General features: G+C 49.2%; 1 protein-coding gene across 2 annotated transcripts; it reads left to right on the forward strand.

Moving 5' to 3' along the window:
- Nucleotides 1–416: 416 nt before the first annotated feature.
- Nucleotides 417–22,235, forward strand: irf7 (interferon regulatory factor 7). Of its 2 annotated transcripts, none has more exons than XM_069904194.1 (11): nt 417–575; nt 901–1,066; nt 9,590–9,776; nt 10,181–10,359; nt 10,750–10,810; nt 11,672–11,806; nt 12,694–12,819; nt 13,932–14,057; nt 15,852–16,220; nt 16,924–17,036; nt 21,800–22,235. In XM_069904194.1, the coding sequence occupies exons 2-11, from the start codon at nt 902–904 to the stop codon at nt 21,959–21,961; spliced, it is 1,623 nt and encodes a 540-aa protein (XP_069760295.1). In that variant the 5' UTR covers nt 417–575; nt 901; the 3' UTR covers nt 21,962–22,235. The 2 variants fall into 2 exon arrangements, with proteins under 2 accessions (XP_069760295.1, XP_069760302.1); XM_069904201.1 differs by having other exon boundaries at nt 10,187–10,359.
- Nucleotides 22,236–22,355: the final 120 nt, after the last annotated feature.

The following is a 22,355-nucleotide window of genomic DNA, read 5'->3' on the forward strand; positions in this document are numbered from 1 at the left end:
CTGGAGGGTGGTGGTGGGGGGTAACACAGACACTGAAGGGACTGTTAAACAAGAACGCATGCAGAACTAGAGGAGGCTGTGGGGTGCTTGGAGAATGTGGTCAAGGGATTCACATCAGGTTGGAGACTGTCTTGAGGGTACCAGGTATGCGAGAGGGTGCTGAAGGGTTGTGTCAGAGGTTCGGATCTGGGTTGCCAATGCTTTGAACAGGAGCCTGTGTGGCTGCAGAGGGGAGCGCTGGAGGTGAATCTAAGGACACTTGGTGACTCTGAAGGGAACTCTCTTTGCTTCTCTGACTGTAAGAGGCGCTTCCGGCAATTTCTGCACCAATGTAATATTGCACTGCCTTTATTCCATGACAGTAATGCTGGGCTCCGGTGCTTGTTATTGTACTGTCTTATGTTTTGCTGGTTCTGATTGGAGAACGGGGATATGGGGCTGTGTCTGATTGGACGACGGTTTGGAGTTGATCGAACTAAAAGGGAAGATTGTTCGGCCCGTCACTTTGGTGCCCGCTCTGCGCGCCCGACGTGGGGGGGAGGGGGACAGAACCCAGCAGCCGTTTGAACGTCCGGGTGAGTTCTCGGGGAATGGGGGTGGAGAGAAGATCGGAACGGGAGGGGAGGGGAGGGGGGGGGGGGAGAACGGGCTCGCTGGGCCGTGTCGGGAGGCGAGAACTCCCCGCCCGGGGACCGCTTTGGTGGGGAAGGGGGAGGGAAAGGGCGTCTGTGCCGTGGGCTTTCCTCCTATTGCTGGGACAAGCTCGTCCCCATTCCCCCCCCCCCCCCTCCTTCTCCGTTCGCCCCTCTTCCTTCCCCTCGCCTGACCCCGCCTCTCTCTCTCTCTCTCTCTCCTCCTCCTCCTCCTCCAACCCCCCTCCCACTGTGGTGGTCCCGGCAGGATGAGCCACTCCAAGCCGCAGCTGCGACCCTGGCTGATCGAACAGATAGAGAGTGGCCGGTATCAGGGCCTCTGCTGGATCAATGAGCAGAGGAACACGTTCCGCATCCCATGGAAACACGCTTCACGCCACGATCTGTCCGAGGATGACTATCGCATCTTCAAGGTGGGAGGGGTCGTCCAGAGGTGGAGTCACCTGGGGAAGGGGGAGGAGACATCTGGGTTGGAGTCGTCCGGGGGTGGGGAGAAGTCGTCAGGAGGCGGGGACACCGGTGGGAGGGAGGGGTCTGCGGGAGAGGGTCGAACTTTGCACTGTCACCATCCCCTGGACTTTCTCTGTCCCAGACTCGGGTCCACGTTGGGAGTGAGCTGGGACTCTGAGCTCCCAGGTCAGCAGCCAGGGTTGGAGAGATGCCCCTCTGTCTTGTGGTAGGAGCCCAGCTAGTCTGGGGGCCAGGGGTCCTTCCCTAGCTCTGGGCCACTCAGCGGGAGAACCTTCCCTGCACCATGCTGCTGCCCATGGGTCCTCCTCTCCCTGTTCCAGCAAACATGGTCCCAGTGCACTCCATCCCCCTCCCGCCCCCCCCATCTCTGGAACCCATCCAGTGCATCTCCACGGAGCCAGTTTAGGCCCTACACGTCCTCGGGAAGGAGACACAAATGATGCTTGCTGCTCCAGCTGTGGCCTTACTAGGGCTGCCAACAGACTTGCTCACATCATTCCACGGTGGCCCACTGTACTGAGTACCATCCTGATCACTTGCTGCATCAAACACACCCAGCTCTCACCAATTCACATTAATTGATTCAGATATTGTCAGAGGACATACATGACATCACATACAACCCTGAGATTATTTTACCTGTGTGTGGGCGAGGCAGAATTGCCAGACTCTGTACACATGTCAACAAATAATTTAAACAAACTGTGCAATATAGAGGAAAAAAAATCAATAAAGTGCAAAAATAAGAGGCCTGAATGAGTTTGTTGAGGAGTCTGATGGTGGAGGGATAGAACAACACTGCTGTTCTCCTGTGTCTGCCAAAGCCAGTAATTTCACAACTCTCCACAATTTATCTGCCGCTTCTTGCGTGCTCACTCAACTTGTCTGTACCCTTGTCCCCCACTCATTTTGTACCATCAGCAAACGTGGAGTTATGTGGGTTCCTCAGCTAATCCTTGAGATGGGCACTGGTCAGATGGAGTTCAGCACCCATCCCTGTGGAACCCGTAGGTTAAGGCAGGAGATCCTAGGAAGGATAGAACTATAGAACACAACAGCACAGAAACAGGCCCCTTTGGCCCTTCTATTCTGTGCCAAATCATTTTTTTTCTTGCTTAGCCCCACTGACCTGCACCCAGTCCATAGCCCTCCACACTCTTCTTAAATGTTACAATTGAGTCCGCATTCACCACTTCAGCTGGCAGCTCATTCCACACTCCCACCACTCTCTGTGTGTGAAGAAGTTCCCCACTGATGTTCCCCCTAAACCTTTCCCATCTCAACCTTAACCCATGTCATTTGGTTAGTGTAGAGGTGTATTAGTGAAACGTTGTTTCGGCACCAGCGACTCGGCTTCGAGTTTGTATGCTCTCCCCGTGTCTGCGTGAGTTTTCCCCGGGAGCTCCAGTTTCCTCTGCCTACAGAGGAGGTTATTTGTGGGGCATGTACTCGTGGCTGGAAGGGCCTGCAATCATTGTCAACCTTAAAAATTCAATTTGATACTTAGTCAACCTCAAAGTCTTTAACATTCCCTAATAAAAATAATACTGGATCCGTTGGTAATTGGATCTTTAAAACATCCTTTAGTGTTATCCAAAAAGATTTAACTTTACCACATAACCAAGTCGAATGTAAAAAAGAACCTACTTCTTTAGTACATCTAAAACATAAATCTTAAGAAATTGAATTATATTTATTTAATTTCTGAGGGGTTAAATACAATTGATGTATAAAATTATATTGAACATTAGTAATCTTAGTCATGCTGTCCTTACATATAGATCTCTAATCGTCTTGATCAATTAATATTCCCAAATAATTTACCCACTTTAATCTTGATTTATGAATATCTAATTAGGCATCTTTGTAATAGTTTATACATTTCAAAAATAATTTTTTTGCACCATCTTCCGTAAGTAAAATTTCAAATTTAATTTGTCTTGGCGGTCTTGAAGAAGATCCAAAATTCTCCACCAATAAAACCTTAACGTGCTAATAACAAAAAAATGTATTGCTTTGAATTTCATATTTTCTTTCATTCTTTGAAAATAAATAAAATATCCAGCTTCATAACAGTCTCCAACTGTTTTAATTCCTTTCTGATCCCATATTTTCAAAAACTGATTGTTAAGAGTATTAACAATTAGCAACTTCTTATTCCATTTATCAATAAATTGTGACATGTTCTTCTCACCAATAGTAAATAATTAAATATTAGCCCATACGAACGAACTTTCCAAATCAAACATTATATTAATAAACCTCAATTGTGCCGCTTTATAATAATTTTGAAAATTTGGAAGTTGTAGACCTCCCAATTCATATTTCCAGGTTAATTTTAGTAAAGAAACCCTAACCATTTTATCTTTCCACAAAAACTTTCTAATTTTAAATTCAAATCTTAAAAAAAAAATTTTTTGAGGAACTTTACAAGGAATAGATTGAGAGAGGTTTTGAATTCTTGGAAAAACATTTATTTCGATATAATTAACCCTACCTATTAACATTATAGGTAAGTCTTTCCATCTATTTAAATCCTCTTTTATTTTGTAAAATAAATGCAAATAATTTAATTTATACAAAAGATCTAAATCATTATCCAATTTAATTCCAAAATATTTATTTTGTTCTGACCATTTAAATTGAGAAATTTTCTTGCATTGAGTATAGTCACCAATAACTAACAGCATAATTTCACTTTTGACCCAATTTATCTTATAACCTGATATTTGTCCATATTGTTTCAATCTCTCATATAATGATTATAAAGAATGTTGTGGTTCTATTAAATAAATCAAAACATCATCAGCAAACAAATTGATTTTAAATTGCTCAGAATTAACTTTAATTCCCTGGATACTACTATCTTCTGTTATTAATTGCACTAAAGGTTCAATACCAGGCAGGGACAAAGGACATCCTTGCCTAGTAGATCTCTTTAATAAAAATGGCGATGATATTTTGCCATTTGTCACCACTCTAGTCTTTCAAACATTGTAATTGTCCCTGCCTCTACCACTTTGTCAGTAGCTCGTTCCACACTCCCACCGCCCTCTGTACTTTGCATCCCTTTTAAATCTTTTCCCACTCAACTTAGTCCTGTATCACTTAGGGTTGGTCTCCTCTACCCTGGGGATTAAACACTGTGACCACATGATTTGACTTCTATAAGGTTCGCTCTTTAGCCTTCTGTGCTCCAAGGAGGAATATCTGGTCTCTCCTTTGAACTTAAGCTTTCACATCCTGGTCACACCCTTGGGAATCTTTTCAGCACCCTTTCCAACTCAGTGACATAATTCCAACATCTGGGTGTTCAGAACAGCCCACAGTACTCTGTGATCATGTTATTAGAAATAGAAGCCAACCAACCAATTTTCCCCTGCAACCGCTGCAACCGTGTCTGCCTGACCCGCATCGGACTTGTCAGCCACAAACGAGCCTGCAGCTGACGTGGACTTTTACCCCCTCCATAAATCTTCGTCCGCGAAGCCAAGCCAAAGAAGAAGAAACCTTTAAAGAAATTGCTCAAGACAAAAATTGAGAACAAAGAACATTTATTACAGCAACAATGCAAAGTTGGGTGCTTCCCCTTACCCTGAGAATACACACATACACTGGGGCTCACCCAACTTTTATACAGTTGATTTCAGTATAGGAATACCCTTCCCCTTACATTCTTCTGCCTCCTGCTGGAGAGGTTTGGCATTAGGGAATCCTTCCTGCCTACGTGCAGTTTCAGTATACTTGGAGGACCAGGGGGTATCCTGTCGGTGTCCCTTCATGTTATTGTCCTTATTCACACCTTCCTGATTCTCAGGGCTACAGTCTCTTGGTATGCAGAGTTGGCTCATCCTGTCTAGGGTTGGCTAATTTAATATGTATAAATCTGTGTAAGGTTAGCTAATTAGATATGTAGGACTTGGTACTTCTGTCCAGGGCTAGGAGACCCTTATCTGATCCAGACTACCTCAACTTCCTACATTCTATTGTTCCTTACCACTCCTTATCTTAGTCTTATGGTGGCTCTTGTCACAAAGAGTAGAAGATTCTTATGTTAATCGTGCTGACTCTGCTTTCCTGCATCCTAATCCCCAAGCTCATCCTGTTTATACTGGTTACAGCCATTAACTGATGTATGAATTTTAGTTTCCTTCATGTTCATAATTTTAGATCAGTTTTCCCATCTCTCACAACGTCATGTGTCATACATTTATAACATAAACTTCTCTCTCCTGACATTCTAAACACCTTCTTGGGCTTTGTTGACCCGTCACCACTTTCTGGGAACCATGTGTCTGTAGCCCAATGTCTCCAGGTTCTGCCATTTCCTTGGTTTATTGTACCCAAATGGTATACCCTCCACCTATCTGGGTTCAATTCCATCTGTTGTTCCTTCGCCACTTCCCCGGTTGGGAAAGCTTAATGGGCCTGAATGTCGAGTTCGGTCATTTCGTCTTCACTGAGGGTGTGATGCTCCCTGGATGTTGCCCACTCAGGGCTGTCACTCAAAACACAGAGAGTAGATAATGGGCATTGAAACGGTGGGACGTGGGGACAGTGAAGGGAAATGAGCTAGAATATCAGCCCTGCCTGTAATGAAGGAGCAGCAGGTTTGAAGGGCTGAATGGTCTCTAGTTCCTGTGTCTTGTGGTTTTATTTAGGTTTCTGGCAGTTCCAGGTTTCTGCCATTCCTGTAGAGTTTTGACGACTGTTCTAGCGTGACACCTGCTCCCAATACTTGTCTCCATTTACAGTACACCATTCACCCTCTTATACATTTTTTTCTTTCTTTGGCTTGGTTTCGCGGACAAAGATTTATGGAGGGGGTAAAAAGTCCACGTCAGCTGCAGGCTCGTTTGTGGCTGACAAGTCCGATGCGGGACAGGCAGACACGGTTGCAGCGGCTGCAGGGGAAAATTGGTTGGTTGGGGTTGGGTGTTGGGTTTTTCCTCCTTTGCCTTTTGTCAGTGAGGTGGGCTCTGCGGTCTTCTTCAAAGGAGGTTGCTGCCCGCCAAACTGTGAGGCACCAAGATGCACGGTTTGAGGCGTTATCAGCCCACTGGCGGTGGTCAATGTGGCAGGCACCAAGAGATTTCTTTAGGCAGTCCTTGTACCTTTTCTTTGGTGCACCTCTGTCACGGTGGCCAGTGGAGAGAGCTCGCCATATAACACGATCTTGGGAAGGCGATGGTCCTCCATTCTGGAGACGTGACCCATCTTTATTTTTCTTCTTTATATGAAGTTTGTCGTCATTCTTGTTCTTGTTACATCTCTTCATCTCTCTGTCTGTTTTGCAGGCGTTCTGCAAATTCTCGTGCTTTCTCAGGATCCGAGAACAGTCTGCTTTGCTGCCCCGGGACAACTATTTTAAGCACTGCTGGATATCTTAACATAAATTTATAGCCTTTCTTCCATAGGATCAATTTTGCTGCGTTAAACTCCTTCCTCTTCTTCAGGAGCTCAAAACATGTCTGGGTAGAAAAAATTTTTTTGACCTTTGTATTCCAGTGGCTTTATGTCTTCTCTCATTTTTTTCATTGCCTTCTCCAATATATTTTCTCTTGTCGTATATCTCAGGAATTTTACTAGAATGGATCTTGGTTTTTGTTGTGGTTGTGGTTTAGGGGCTAATGTTCTGTGTACCCTTTCTATTTCCATTCCTTCCTGTATTTCTGGCATTCCTAGGACCCTGGGGATCCATTCTTTTATAAATTCTTTCATATCTTTGCTTTCTTCATCTTCCTTAAGGCCCACTATCTTTATATTGTTTCTCCTATTATAGTTTTCCATTATATCCATCTTCTGAGCTAACAACTCCTGTGTTTCTTTAACTTTTTTATCAGATTCTTCCAATTTCCTTTTTAAGTCGTCCACTTCCATTTCTACGACTGTTTCTCGTTCTTCCACCTTGTCTACTCTTTTCCCTATTTCTGTCATGACCATCTCTAATCTATTCATTTTATCTTCTGTACCTTTTATTCTTCTTTTTATTTCACTAAATTGTCGTGTCAGCCATTCTTTTAATGCTTCCATATATTCTTGAAAATTTTTAAAATCCATGTACTGTCCATTCCCTTCATCTTCCATTTCTCTGTACAGAGCTTGATGTTCTCCCTCCTCTTCCCTTGTGTCCGCTCCAGGACCTGTGTCCTCTACCTCTCTTCCTTGTATCTGTGTCTCTTCTGACTTTCTTGTTGGGCTGTTTATCTCAGTTTGCTGGGTATTTTTTTTAATTAATGGTGTCTTGATGTTGGTCCTCTTCCTCTGGGCTGGTCATCTGCTGTGTCTCTGATTTCCTTTTTTCATTCTCCTCCCTCCCGTTCCCATTATCTTCTATATCTTCCCACTGGGAGCCCTGCTGTCGGGTCTTTCTCAGCTGTTCCACTCCACAGCTGGTCCCCCCTCCTGTCGGTGTTGTCTTTGTCGTGCGCATCGCGCATGCGCGGTTGCGCACCTGTTTGGCTCCATGAGCCATCTTTGTAGTCCTGCGTTAGATGAGTCGTGACCCTGCGGGGTTTCCACTGACCTCAGAGAGTGGGCTCCTCTTTCCATGGCGGGTCCCTGCTTCTTCGTACAGGTAAGGCCTTCACCTTCCTCTTCTGGCGTCTTTCCTTCCCGTTGTTTTTGGGTTTTCTTTCTTTGATGCCATTTATTTTTTATTTGTTGTGGTTTGTGTGTCTGTGGCTTTTTCTTTTCTTTTTTCCTTCTTTTCTGGAGAGGGCTGGTATTCTCCTACCAGCCACTACTCCATCACGTGACTGTCTCCAGTACACCATTCACACTCCAGGTCACACCCAGCCTGCAGAATCCGAATCAACCCAACATGTCCATGCTGACCTTGATGTCACCAAACTGATCCCCGTCACCTGCAATCTGACTCAGACATTCTCTGCCTTGCCTTTCCAATGTGTTGAAATGCTTCTTAACTACAGTGTGTGTGCACGCATGCCTGTGTACATGCCGGTGTGTGGATGTGTACATGTGTGGGTCTGTGTGTGTGGAGCACCACAGGGCTGTGTTCCTAGCCCACTGCTCTACTCTCTTTACACCTGCCACCATGTAGGTTGGTATGACAATAACACCATCTACAAATTTGCTGACGATACCACGGTAGTGGGTTATATAAAGGGAGGGGATGAGTCAACATACAGGAGGGAGGTTGAAGACTTGGCTGAATGTGCACCAACAACAGTCTTGCACTCAATGTCACCAAAACTAAGGAGCTGATTGTTGACTTCAGGAAAGGAAAGCCAGAGGTTTACAATCCAGTGATCATTGGGGGATCAGAGGTGGAGAGAGTGAACAAATTTAGGTTCTTGGGAGTCACTTTTTTGGAGGATCTTTGCTGGACCCAACACACTAATGGTATCGTGAAGAAAGAACGTCAGCGCCTCTACTTTCTCAGGAATTTGCGGAAGTTTGGTATGACAACAGAAACCCCGGCAAATTTCTACAGAGGTGTGGTGTGCTGACCAGTTGCATCATGGTTGGTCTGGGAACACCAATACTCCTGAGAAGCCCTCCAAAAGGTAGTGGACATAGCCCAGGACATCACAGGCAAAACTGTCCCCCAGTATCGAGAATAACTATGGGGAACGCTGCCGTCGGAGAGCAGCAGTAATCATTCAAGGATCCACCCACCTAGCACACGGTCTGTTCTCGCTGCTGCCATCAGGAAAGAGGTGTAGGTGCCACAAGACTCGTACCAACAGGTTCAGGAACAGCTGCTACCCCTCCACCATCAGATTCCCCAACAACAAACTCAATCAGGGATTCATTTAAGGACTCTTACTTGTGCCCTTTATTGATTTTCTTTTTGTTCTCTCTGTATTGCACAGTCAGTTTGTTTACATTCATTATCTATTTACAGTTCTTTGTTTGTTTACTCTGGGTACAGTTTTTTTTGTACTATCAATAAGTCGTAATTCTGTCTGGTCCACAGGAAAAAGAATCTCAGGATTGTATGTGATGTCATCTATGTACTCTGACAATAAATCTGAAATCTGTGTGGTCTGTGTTTGTGTGTCTGTCTATGTGTGTCTGTGTGTGAATGTATCTGTGTGCGTATATGTATGTGCCTGTGCATGAGTATGTATGTTTGCATCTGTCAGTGTGCGATTCGATATGTGATTGTGTGTGTGTGAATGAGTGGACGCATGTGCGTGTCTGATTGCATCTTGCTCTTCTGGCACTGAGTGCCAGGTGCGCACACCCAGGTGGGGAGGGGGGTGCCGAGGGAGGGGGAAATCACTGGGGAAGTGGCCAAGAGAAGGGGTGAGGGACTGAGGGTGGGGGCTGGAAGGAAGGGAGGTGGAGTGCCGAGGGGGGAGGAGGTTGCCAGGGAGGGGGTGGGGGACCAGAGGGAGGGGAGTGGGTGGGGATCACCAAAGGATAGATGGGGCGGTACTGAGGGAGGGCTGATTTGGGGAAAGTTTTCCGGGAGCTGCGTGTTCCCCTCACTGCAGGACTGGGCCATCGTGAGCGGCAAGTTCACCAGCCAGGATGCCAGTGATCCTCCAAAGTGGAAAACCAACTTCCGATGTGCCCTCAACAGCAATGAGTCGTTTAAGAAGTTGGCCGACAACTCCAAGGTTTCCTTGGATCCACACAAAGTCTACTGCATCATTGACCTCAAGCCCAGTGTGGCTGCAGGTACCTCTCCATGTCCTTCCCCTATCTATGACTGCTCCACCAAGGCTGTCATCCATCCCTACCCTAATCCATGGGTCCTCCCATCAACCCCACCATAACCATTCCTGTGTCTTCTTCCCCCACCCCCACAGTGACATCCTCCTTGGTCATGGATCTTCATCGTAACATTCTGGAATGTCAAATCCCTCCAATATTGTCCCAGCTAAGATCACCCTGTGCCTCCAAGGGGGCGGGGGGAAGGGAGAGGATGGGATGGGGAGGGACAGGAGTTGGAGGAGGTGGAAGGGGAGGGGAGGGGCAGCTGGAGAAACGGTGAGGGCAAGATAACACAGTGAGGGCAACACATAGGAGGGTCATAGAAGAGCCAGCAGGGATCAATGGACTGAATTGTCTGCCTTTGGAAGAGACAGCAGGGGCCGATGGGCTGAATGGCTTGCCATGCAAAGCAAGTGGTGCTGCAGCTTCAGATGTGCAGTGTGGAGTGGTGGAAGTGGACGAGGAATTGGAATCGATCTTGTTTGTCAGCCCGGAGACCAAGCACTCCCAGCCAGACTTCACACTGCTCATGGACCCTGACTCCCAGGTAGGCACCCCCCTACCCCCAGCATGTACACCCCGACTCCCCTCCCCCACCTGCAGATGAACCCCCGACTCCCTTTCACCAAGAAATGTCCCCCTACCTCTCCCTTCTGACAGAGCCCACACTCTCCCCATCCTCCTCCCCTTTAGCAGTCCCCTTTCTACCAGAACACTCCCCTCCCCTCCATCTTCCTCCATCCGGGCCTCCATCCTCCATCCACGCCGCCTTCCTCCATCCCTGCCCCCTGTCCTCCATTTGCCCTCCGGTCCCCCGGCCCAGCCTCAGAGAGTGAGTGCTGCTCCCCTTCTCTCCCAGGTGGGGTGGGATGAGTTCCTGCCCAGTGCAAGGGTGTGGGGGATGATCCTGCGCTGATGTCTCTGCTGTATTCACCAGGATCGTGTAGAGGAAGTGATGCCCGACTTCAGATTGATGAGCCTGTCGGATGCTCCAGCAGGTCAGTGTGTTCTACCAATGGGGGTGGGGTTGGGTGGTTGTCGTTATGTACACGTGTACAATGTGCCACTGGAGGTAAAAGTGCTCCAGCTATCTGTAGTCCCTTCCTCAGACACACGACGAACAAATCTGGGTATCCTATGTTTACCCTCCCTCACTTCCCCACCTACTACCTCATGGCTTTGGGACTCTGCTTCTACCCTGCCCCTCAACCCCCATTACCCTTTTGTTCAGAAGCCTGCCTACATTTTGCTCACATTTTGATGTACGGTACCTGTACTATATAAAGTACGTTGTTTTACCTGCTGAGTTTCTCCAGCATCATGTTTTTACGATGGGTGCTGGGGTCAGCCTGGTGGTCCTTGGGCGGGCTTCCTGTACAGAACCTCTGCTCCATCCCATCATCCCCCCCCCCCCGGGGTCGCTGGCACAGGATGGTGGAGTCTGGAAGGCCAGTCTCCAAAACCCGACCAACACCAGCTATTGCCTCTGTGGGTGGGTGCAGCTCCGCCCGCCAACAGAGCTGAGGAGCAGGGGGCTGTCCCTCCCTAAGGTGATGGGAGGTCCCCATGGGGAGCGGGTCAGCCCGTTGCTAGCAATGCTCCAAGACTCTGATTCCCGTGCCTGGGGGTTCCAGCATTAAACCTGGGACAGGGTGGGGTTCATGTCATGGGTGGAGGGGATGGATGGGCAGGTTTAACCCTTCTCTCCCCCCCAACATACGGGCTGGTTTAACCCTTTGCTCCTCCAATGTACGGGCAAGTTTAACCCTCCCCCCCCTCCCCCCAATGTACTGGCAGGTTTAACCCTTCTCTCCTCTCCTCACATTTGGGCCAGTTTAATGCTTCTCTCTCCTTTGCAGGCCACCTGGATGATGTTGTTGTCCCACAGAGCTTCTACTCCCAGCCCACAGACGCACCCGTCATCGGTCATATCCCCCTGGGAGCCCCTCCGCTGGAAAGTTCCAGGACAATCCTCACACAGGCTGTGCCTGGTGGTGAGTTCAGGATGGGGTAGTGTGAGAGGAGTGTGGGGTTGTGTAGGAGGAGTGTGGGGGTGGGGTTATGGTTGGTGAGTTCACTGTGTGGTTGGGGTGTTGCAGGCCGCAGGGGTGCACATGAACGGGGATAAAAATGCTGGAGTGACTCGGTCGGTCTCACAGCATCCGTAGGAGGTAAAGATATATTACAGATGTTTTGGGCCTGAGCCCTTCCTCAAGGATTTGGGGGTGCAGGGTATAGGCAGGCAGGTCTGGAGTAATTTTAGTGTAGAGTTGCAGGGGAGGGTGGGGGTCCTTAGAGGGGGTGAAGCACAGACTTGGCTTGAACATGACAACTGAGCAGTTAGTGGGACTCCAGTGCCTCTCAGAATCTGACACCAGCTCGCTGTCTCCCCCTTCCATCCCCATCAATTTCCCCTTACTCGCCCCTCCCCATACTCCATCAGTCCCTCTCCAGTGATATGCCCTCTGACCCTATTGTGGGGCTAGGCTGCGACTGCAACCTTTGACCTCAGGGAGGCTGGAATTATGATAGCAACCTTTCCCCTCGCGGAGGTTGGCTTGATTGGGGTGCGACCTTTGCCCTTGTGGTGACGGGGGCACGACCTTTGCCCTTTCAGTAGTTATGGGTGCGACCTCTGCAGTCGTGAAGGATGAGGGTGTATGGTCATGATCCCCACCCAGAATGTGGCTCCTTCCCCTGGAGGTCACCTTGAAACCAACTATCCCAGTGCAGAAACTTCGAGAATCCTTGGCTGTGAGGAGGAAGGGATCAGGAATGAAGCAGGAGTGTGGAGTTGGGCAGAGTGGCCTCCTCTGTGACCTTGGGTGCTGGGTGAGCAGTGGGTGGGAATGGGACCTGACCTTTATCCCTTCTGTCCCAGATCAGCGCTGGGAGCCTGAGGTTGTGCCTGGTGTAATGGTGAACTTTGGCCATGAAGGACCCATCGACGTCCAGCCCGCTGGACCAGGACCACTTCTTGGGGCCGAAGGGTGTCTGTCTGCTCTGGGTATGTAGAACATCTGGCCTTTGGATGCACATCCTATGTAATATAGTACGATCAAGACATTAATCGTCCTACAGGAAACAGGCCTTTCCTCCCATCTCCTCTGTGCTGACCTGGTTGGAGCTCTAAGCCAGTCCCATTGGCCTACATGGGCTCAAATTCCACCCCCCCCACCCCCCCCCCACACCTTCCCTATCCTCCGATATCATGCTGCAGATTCAGAACCCAATGTACGCGTCCTATGGAAGTGTGTGCAGACTGCTCCGTGACCCTGCCTCCCTTGACTCAGCCACATGATCCCCGCACCACTGCCCCACAACCCTGCTCCCCATGACCCTACCCCTCACATGTCTGTAACTGCTTCTACCACTCCCTCTGGTCGCTTGTTCCACACACCTTCTTTCCCCTTTTTAAATCTGTCCCCTCACCTTAAGTCTCTGCCCCCTAAGTGTAGACCTTGCCTTCCCTCCAGGTGTAGACCACCCCATGTAGGCCCCCCAGAGGGGGTGAAGCACCGTCTTGGCTTGAATATGACAACTGAGCAGTTAGTGGGACTCCAGTGCCTCTCAGACTCTGACATCAGCTCGCTGTCTCCCCCTTCCATCCCCATCAATTTCCCCTTACTCACCCCTCCCCATACTCCATCAGTTCCTCTCCAGTGATATGCCCTCTGACCCTATTGTGGAGCTGGTCTGCCACCACCCCTCCCAGAGTCTATGGTTATAGAGGTGCAACCTTTAACCTCATGGAAGCTGGAATTATGATAGCAACCTTTCCCCCCGCGGAGGTTGGCTTGATTGGGTGCGACCTTTGCCCTTGTGGTGACGGGAGCATGACCTTTGCCCTTTCAGTAGTTATGGGTGTGACCTCTGCAGTCGTGAAGGATGAGGGTGTATGGTCATGATCCCCACCCAGAATGTGGCTCCTTCCCCTGGAGGTCACCTTGAAACCAACTATCCCAGTGCAGAAACTTCGAGAAGCTTTGGCTGTGAGGAGGAAGGGATTAGGAATGAAGCAGGAGTGTGGAGTTGGGCAGAGTGGCCTCCTCTGTGACCTTGGGTGCTGGGTGAGCAGTGGGTGGGAATGGGACCTGACCTTTATCCCTTTTGTCCCAGATCAGCGCTGGGAGCCTGAGGTTGTGCCTGGTGTAATGGTGAACTTTGGCCACGAAGGACCCATTGACGACCAGCCCGCTGGACCAGGACCACTTCTTGGCGCCGAAGGGTGTCTGTCTGCTCTGGGTACGTGAACATCTCGCCTTTGGATGCACATCCTGTGTAACATAGTACCATCATGACATTCATCGTCCTACAGGAAACAGGCCTTTCCTCCTATCTCCTCTGTGCTGACCTGGTTGGAGCTCTAAGCCAGTCCCATTGGCCTACATTGGCTCAAATTTCTCCCCCCCCCCCCCCCCACCCCAACACACCTTCCCTATCCTCTAATATCAGGCTGCAGATGCAAAACCCAATGTGCGCATCCTGTGGAAGTGTGTGCAGACTGCCCCGTGATCCTGCCCCCCTCGACTCAGCCACATGATCCCTGCCCCACTGCCCCACATCCCTGCCCCCCCATGACCCTACCCCTTACATGTCTGTAACTGCTTCTACCACTCCTTCTGGTCGCTTGTTCCACTCGCCCTTTCCCCTTTTTAAATCTGTCCCCTCACCTTAAGTCTCTGCCCCCTAAATGTAGACCTTGCCTTCCCTCCAGGTGTAGACCACCCCGTGTAGACCCCCACCGTGTATACCCCCCCAGGTGTCGGCCACCCTCCCCCATAAGTGTCGACTCCAACTTCCCTTCAAGTGCAGACCACCCCAGATGTATGCCCCCCCCACGATGTAGACCACCCTCCCTCATGTATGCTAACCCATGCAATATATACTTTAAAAAAAACCCTCCCTACCCGTAACCCTCCATTTTTCTTCCATCCATGTGTCTGTCTGAAGCCCCTTTTATACTGCAAAGCCGCAATTTTCCCGAAAACATGTCTTAGGAAGACGGCTTGCGTGTTCACACAGAATTGAATAAAGCTGGCTCCGTGTGTCGAGTACATTCCACCGCTGAGACTACCTACCTAGGTAGACAGAAGCCAGGTAAGTCTAAATCCACCATGCGATTCCTTCACACAGTGTTCGAAAAGCAGATAAAACCTGGCTTTCAAGAACTGTGTAAAAGGGGCTTGAGTCTCTTAAATGCCCCTATAGTTCCAGCCTCCACCACCACCCTGGCAAGGCATTCCAGGTTTCCATAACTCACTATGTAAAACAAAAACTTACCGCTGATGTCTCCCCTAAACTTCCCTCCCTTGACTTTGTACATATGTCTTCTGGTGTTTGCTGTTCCTGTCCTGGGAAACAGGCTCTGGCTTTCCACTCTGTATATGTCTCTCATAATCTTGTTGACTTTTATTAATTCTCTTCTTCTACGCTATAAAGAGAAAAGTCCCTGCTCTGCTATCCTTGCCTCATAAGACTTGTTTTTCCAGTCCAGGTAACATGCTGATAAATCTCCTCTGCATCCTCTCCACAGTTTCCACATCCTTTCTGCAATGAGGTAACCAGAACTGAACACATTGGTCTCACCAGAGATTTGTAAAGTTGCAGCATGACCTCTCAGCTCTTGAACTTAATCTCCTATTAATGAAGCCCAGCATCTCTTAGGCCTTCTTAACTATCCTATCAACCTGTGCGGCAACCTTGAGGGATGCATGGATTGGACTCCAAGGTCCCTCTGTTCCTCCACACTGTTAAGTATCTGATTATTAACTAGTCACTGACCTCCAGACAGAATACTTTCCATCCACTACTTCTCTCTGCTTTCTACATGCATGACAGTTTTAATCCATGCAGCCAAGCCTCTATGGAACCTATTGCCTCAAGGCTTTTTGACAGCCTTCTGCCCCCTTCTCCTCTCCTCTGTCATCCTGCTCACCAATCTCTGCCCAGTTTATGACTTCTGCCCCCAGACCTTGCTGATGGCCGAATGCAGATTGTTGGTGGAGTGAGTGATGGGTTTCCATCTTCTTACCACAGTTTCCAGCGATCTGGACGTCACCATCTACTACAGAGGCAAGGAGGTTCTCCACACCACCGTCACCAGTCACGTTGGCTGCCGCCTGTACTTCCAGGAGGAAGACCAGAGGTTTGCTGACCTGCAACCTGTACGTTTCCCATCCACTGATGGCCTCTCCGATCACAAGCAGCGAAAGTTCACCGACCGCATCCTCAACAGCATTGAGGGCGGCCTCCTGCTGTGGCACAGGACCGGGGATGTGTTAGCACAACGGCTGGGCAAATGTCAGGTCTTCTGGGCTTGCTCGGAAAATGGCATCAATCACGAGTCCCAGAAACTGAACCGAAATGAGCCGACCCGAATATTCTGCCTGAAGGACTTTATACAAGGTGAGGGCCACCTCAAGTGCAGGTAGGAAAAGGACCTTTCTCTGGGGTTAGGGGCCTCCAATACTGCTGGGTCTTGTCTCGGGTCAGGCAGTTAGTCCCTCACCTCCAGTGCTGTCTGTGTGGAGTTGGCATGTTTCCCCCTGTGACTGTGTGTGTTTCTGCCCTGGACTCCTCCCACCTCCTGAAGGCCTGAGGCTTGGCTACATTATCTTCTGCTGTGAGTGAAAGTATCAGTTCTGATGCTCGTCACGGGAGGGAGAGAATGTTGCCATAAATAATGTGAGACATGGGACCAATCGGAAGGCAGGCACTAGAAGGGCAGAAAGGTCTCTTGAAGCTGAACAAAGGGGGAAGAGAGGAGGCCTCACAAATGGAACCCACTAGGGATGAGGGAACAGGTCAGACCAGACCACTGGTATGTCCCTGGATTCATGTCCAGTACCCTATGAGGCAACAACCCCCTACCCTTGGTCCCCATGGGTCTTCCCATCCCCATGGGAAGAGGAGGGGACCCATGGGTGGGGGAGAGGACCCAGCCATGTGCCAGGTTTCCTGGCCCTGTGGGGGAGGTTGTACCCGGGGGCTGTGTTCTCTGATGTCCAGCTGGTTTCGAACATGTCCTGCTATCTGTCTCTGAGGGGGGTGTGGGGGGTGGGGAGAGTGTTGTGCCTGGGGTCTGTGAGTTGGCTCCTTCTCGTTGCAGATATGCTGAGCTTCATGGAGCGGGAAGGTGGAGCACCACCCTGTGAGACCTACCTGTGCTTCGGACAACAATTCCTGGAGAGCAGTCTGAGGAAGAAACTCATCCTGGTCAAGGTAAGGAGGAGCCCGCCGTTCACTAACATCTGGCAGGTATGGATGGACCTCTCGCATCTTCACCACCCACTCATCCCTGCATGCTCCACCAACAGAGAGCACTGGAGTTATAACCTTGATCAATGTAGGCAAGAGAGCGTAATCCATGCACAGCAAGTTCCCACAGCTACTCTCTGAACCTGAGGGTGGGGGGAGGGGGGAAGGCTTGGGTGAAGCGGAGACCAAGTGGACTGACCTCCTGCCTCAGATCGGTGACCTCAGCTCGATATCCAATCCCCACCGACTCCAGGATTTCCCGCACTGCCTCGCTGGTTTGTACAGGGTCCGTGGCCTAGCCTATCGAACTGCACAGATCACGGGTTCCCACCCTCCCACCTGCTATCAGGACCCCTCCAGACCCACCACCAAGGACAGGGACATGGGGTTAAGGTAACAGGAAAGCAGGTTTATAAGGGGATCTGAGGGATGTATTTTACATAGGGAGTGGTTGATATCCAGAACTCTCTGCCAGAGGAGGTGGTGGTCCCAGACAGAGTCACTGTGTTCGGAGACATGTGGCCAGGCACTTAAATAAGGAAGGCAGGGAGAATACTCCCAGTGCAAGATTAGTCCAGATGGGGAAAGGATTAGCATGGATGTGTGAGCTGAAGGACCTATTTCTCTGCTGGACAACCGACTCTGGAGAGGACGGGTTCCCCTGTAGTCACACTCCATCCTGATTGGGAAATGTCTTACTGTTCCTTCATTGTCATAGGATTGCAATAAAACCAAAAGACATAGGAGCAGAAGTAGGCCATTTAGCCCATTGAGTCTGCCCTGTGATTTAATCATGAGCTGATTCATTTTCGCACTCAGCCCCACTGCCTGGCCTTCTCCCCATAACCTTCGATGCCCTGGCTAATCAAGAACCTATCAATCTCTACCTTAAATACACCCAGTGACCTGGGCTCCACAACCACCTGTGGAAACAAATTTACCCTCTGGCAGAAGAAATTCCTCCGCATCTCTGTTCTAAGCGGACACCCTTCAATCATAAAGTTGTGCCCTCTTGTCCTAGACTCTCCCACTATGGGAAACAACCTTTCTACATCTACTTTGTCCACACCTTTCAACATACAAAATGTTTCAATGAGAACCACCCCCCCTTTCAACATACAAAATGTTTCAATGAGAACCACCCCCTCCTTTCAACATACAAAATGTTTCAATGAGAACCACCCCCCCCCCCCTTTTAAATCCCAATGAGTACAGGCCAAGAGCCATCAAATGCTTTCATAACCCTTTCATTCCCGAACCATCCCAGTGAACCTCCTCTGAGCCCTCTCCAACGTCAGCACATCCTTTCTTAAACGAGGAGCCCAAAACTGCTCACAATACTCCAAATGAGGTCTCACTAGTGCCTTATAAATCCTCCACCACATCCCTGCCCTTGTATCCTATTTCTCTTGAAATGAACGCCAGCATTGCTTTTGCCTTCTTCACCACTGACTCAACCTGAAAGTTTATCTTCAGGCGATCCTACACGAGGTCTCCCAGCTCCCTTTGCATCTGGGCATTTCCAATTTTCTCCCCATTTAGAAAATAGTCCCCCTATTTATTTTTACAACCAAAGTGCACGACCGTATTATTTCCGACACTGGATTTAACTGGCCACTACAAGTTCTTCTGCAGCCTCCGTGTTTCCTCAACACAACCTGCTTCTCCACCTACCTTTGATTCATCTGCAAACGTGGCCACAAAGCCATTCATTCCACAATCTAAATCATTAATAGGGATTAAAAGAAACAGCCCCAACACTGACCTCTGTGGAACACCCCTAGCAAATGGCAGTCAATCAGAACGTGATCTCTGTATTCCGATTCTCTGCTTCCTGGCAATCAGCCAATGCTCTACTCACACTAGTATGTTTCCTGTTATACATGGGCTCTTAAGTAGCCTCATGTGCGGCACCTTGTCAAAGGCCTTCTGAGGACCTCCCTTTCCAACAGCACCGTGAAATCACCTTCACCAAGATTCAAGATTCCTTTATTGTCATGTGATGGTACAGAATATGTAATATTACACAAAATTTCCTTCTGCTTGCTGTAATTGTCGCCGTTAGTGTTGCTTAGCGCCCCTTACAGTAAGAGAAAAGCAAAAGGGAGTCCCTTCAGAGACACTGAGTGCCTGTGGATTTGTCTCCAGCCTCCCGCAGCTGCACAGACTCCTGTTTGAGCCATCAGCCACCCGAGCTCCAGGTCCAAACTTCCAACACCATCAAGAAGCTTCAGCGCCCAAGACCCTTCAGAGCCCTTCTTTCCCCCAGCATTCTCTTGAATCCCGGTTCCGATATCTGGTTCCCTTGAGCCAGTCTCCAGCACCCCGTGTGAGTCCCCTGACCACAAGTTGACCACAGCCTGTGTGGGTCCCTAAGCCGCTGAGCCCCTTGCTAGTCTGCCGCCGTGGTCACTGTCATGTAGGGTCGTCTCCTCTTCCTCTCCTTCTCAATGGGGGGTGGGGGTGCTTTTCATGCCCTGCATTGATCTGCTGCTCTCCCGGAAGTCTGCAACCCCTCGTGTCTGCTGCTGAGCTCAGCCGCCGCCATGAAGAAGGTTTGGGGTCATCCACTGCCTGAGAAGGGGGTGAGGGCTGGAGGCAGAGACCAGTTGTGGGTTAGTATGGATGAGGCAGCAGAGACAGAATAGACTGAAGGCCCATGTGATCATTGGCTTTAAATTTCTGTCAGGACTTCAGTGGAAAAATCTGTGCTAATGTTATCTGCTGGGGTGATGGTGGAGGTCAAGGTGGGGAGTGGGGGGGGGGGGGAAGCTTTGAAATGGTTTTGTTTCTCCAAAGTGTTTGCCCGTTTGCTTCATTCTACTGTCTAGAACAGTTCCCAGAAAACTGAAAGTGTGACATTATGGTTTAAGGAAGGAAGGAGAGAGAAAACAACGAATGTCTGACCTGTACGACTAATGCCAGTAGCAGGGTATACTGGGGTAACCCTGAACATTGACATTAGTAGGGGTGAGTAGTTGACAGGATTGCGTTTGACCAATCCACATTACTTACTGAGGTTGGAACCAGCATAGTAGATGAAGCAGTTGAAGTGGTGCAGTGAACTTTGATAAGGCATTACACAAGGTCATTCAGGAAAAATTAGAGCATGTTATGGGGTAATAGGCATAGTTTGAGAAACAGGCAGATTAGGGTTCAGGTTGGGTGCCCCAGATGCTGTGGGTTGGAATCATTGACTTGGATGAGGGGATCAAGTGGATATACCCAAATTCACTGACGGCACGTAGTTTGGTGGCAGTGAGAAAGATGCAGAGGCTTTGTGGCTATGTGGTCTAAGTGGATGGGCAAGAACACAGTGGACGTGGGAAGTCTCCACTTTGGAATGCTTTCAAAGAATGAGCAGTTTGGGGTAGCTACACACCATTCACCAGAAGTGGCTGGAGGTGTGTACATGGGCATTTGTTGCAAGGGAACGTGAGAACTAGAGTGAAGTTCATCATCTCCAATGATGGTGAGACTGCATCTGGATTTTAAAAAAATTTAGCAAGGTCACAGGCCCTTCCAGCCCAAGAGTGCATTCTGTCCAAACACACCGACGTGACCAATCAACCTTCTGATTCCTATGCTGTTGGGAGGAAACCTGTACGGCTGTAGGACATACAAACTCTAGTCTAACAGTGATGGATTCAAGCCCCGAATTGTGGGTAGGGGCTGAACTCCCCATCTCTTGTGGTGTCTGCCATCTAGATGGGGAAGGGGGGGTTTGAAATGAGGAAAGAGTGGGCTTGTATTCACCCAAGTTTAGAAGTGATCCCATTGAAAACGCTAAATTCTTGCAGGGAGCAAAACACAAGAGTCTGCAGACAACGTGGTTGAAATGATAAAATGCTGGAGAAACTTGATAGGTCAGTGTTCTTTAAATAGTAACGTTTAAAGATACATAACTGACATTTCAGACTTGAGCGCTCACTGTTTGACCTGCTGAATTTCTCCAGCATTAGCTTTTAGTTCTTGCAAGGAGAGCAGGTTGATTCGAGAGTTGTGTTCATTAGACTATTAGGATCAGGCCATTCAGCCCTTCAAGCTAGCACTGTCATTCACTGATCATGGATGATCATCCACGGTCAGTTCCCCATTCCTGCCTTCTCTTATCCCTTGACTCTGCTATCTTTAAGAGCTCCATCTAACTCTTTCTTTCAGAGAATTGGCCTCCACTGCCTTCTGAGGCAGAGCATTCCACAGATTCAAAGCTCGCTGGGTGAAAAAAGTTTTTCCTCAACTCTAAATAGCTGACCCCTTATTCTTAAACTGGGCTCTGGTCCTGGCTTGAGCTCTGACCGACCTGACTGTGGTTGACAACACAGGACAGAAAAAAACACTAGAGAGAGTTGTGAACGCAGCCAGCACCATCACAGGCATCAGACTCTATCCATTGAGGACACCGACAAGAGGCGGTGTCTCAAGAAAGCAGCCCCTATCCTCGAGGACCCTCACCTCTTCATGCCCTCTTCACACTGCCACCATCAGGAAGGAGGTACAGGAGTTGAAGACAAGCACCTAATGGTACAAAAACAGCTTCTTCCCCTCTGCCATTAGATTCTTGAACGGTCAATGAGCAACAGACACTACCTCACTTCTATTCTTTTTTCACCAATTATTTATTTTTAAAATGTAATTTTATAGCAATATTAACATTGTGATTCTGCTGCAAAACAACAAATTTTGTGACACGTTCATGACAAAAAGTTGTGCTTGTGACCTGGCAGGTTGTGCCCAAGGCGTGTGTCTTGCTGACAGAGATGGCCCATCAGGGTGGTGCCTCATCGCTGGACAGTGACAATGTCAGCCTGCTCATCTCCAACTCCACATCGCTTGATAATCTGCGGCAGCTGCTGAGGGAGATCGAGGACATGGAGGTGGATCTGTAGTGAGGCCTCAGTTGTAACCTTCCCCACCAATCTCCTGCAGCCTCTTCTGGACAGCATTCCTCTCATACCAGCCGAGTAGGCGCCTATTCCCCTGGGCCCAGACACCAGTGTCTGAGGAAAGGCCAGCCAGAGGCACTGCAGTGAGCACCAGCAGCCCGAATATTCTGGGGTCACGGACAAACCTGGGCAAAGTCACAGCCAAGTTGGAAACGTTTGCATTTTCCACTGGGGCTCCCATTGAGGGGGTGAAGGGGGAGTTCCATAGGAACTGGTGTGCCCTTGTCAAGGGGGGGGGGGGACGAGATGGGTGCTGCAGGAGCAGAGATCCCATGGGGGGGGGTCTGCGGGAGGGGAGCCCAACACTCTCCAGGTGTTTGCTTCCGCGATTGCTCAC

This window comes from Narcine bancroftii, chromosome 1, assembly GCF_036971445.1.
Source record: "Narcine bancroftii isolate sNarBan1 chromosome 1, sNarBan1.hap1, whole genome shotgun sequence".
In the NCBI taxonomy this organism is placed as follows: domain Eukaryota; kingdom Metazoa; phylum Chordata; class Chondrichthyes; order Torpediniformes; family Narcinidae; genus Narcine; species Narcine bancroftii.

What these genes read in the sequence shown, in the direction of transcription:
- irf7 (XM_069904194.1), top strand. Translation starts at nt 902, where the DNA reads ATGAGCCACTCCAAGCCGCAGCTGCGACCCTGGCTGATCGAACAGATA. An exon ending in ATGACTATCGCATCTTCAAG is followed by an intron (nt 1,067 to 9,589) that starts GTGGGAGGGGTC and finishes CCCTCACTGCAG; the next exon opens with GACTGGGCCATCGTGAGCGG. An exon ending in TCATGGACCCTGACTCCCAG is followed by an intron (nt 10,360 to 10,749) that starts GTAGGCACCCCC and finishes TGTATTCACCAG; the next exon opens with GATCGTGTAGAGGAAGTGAT.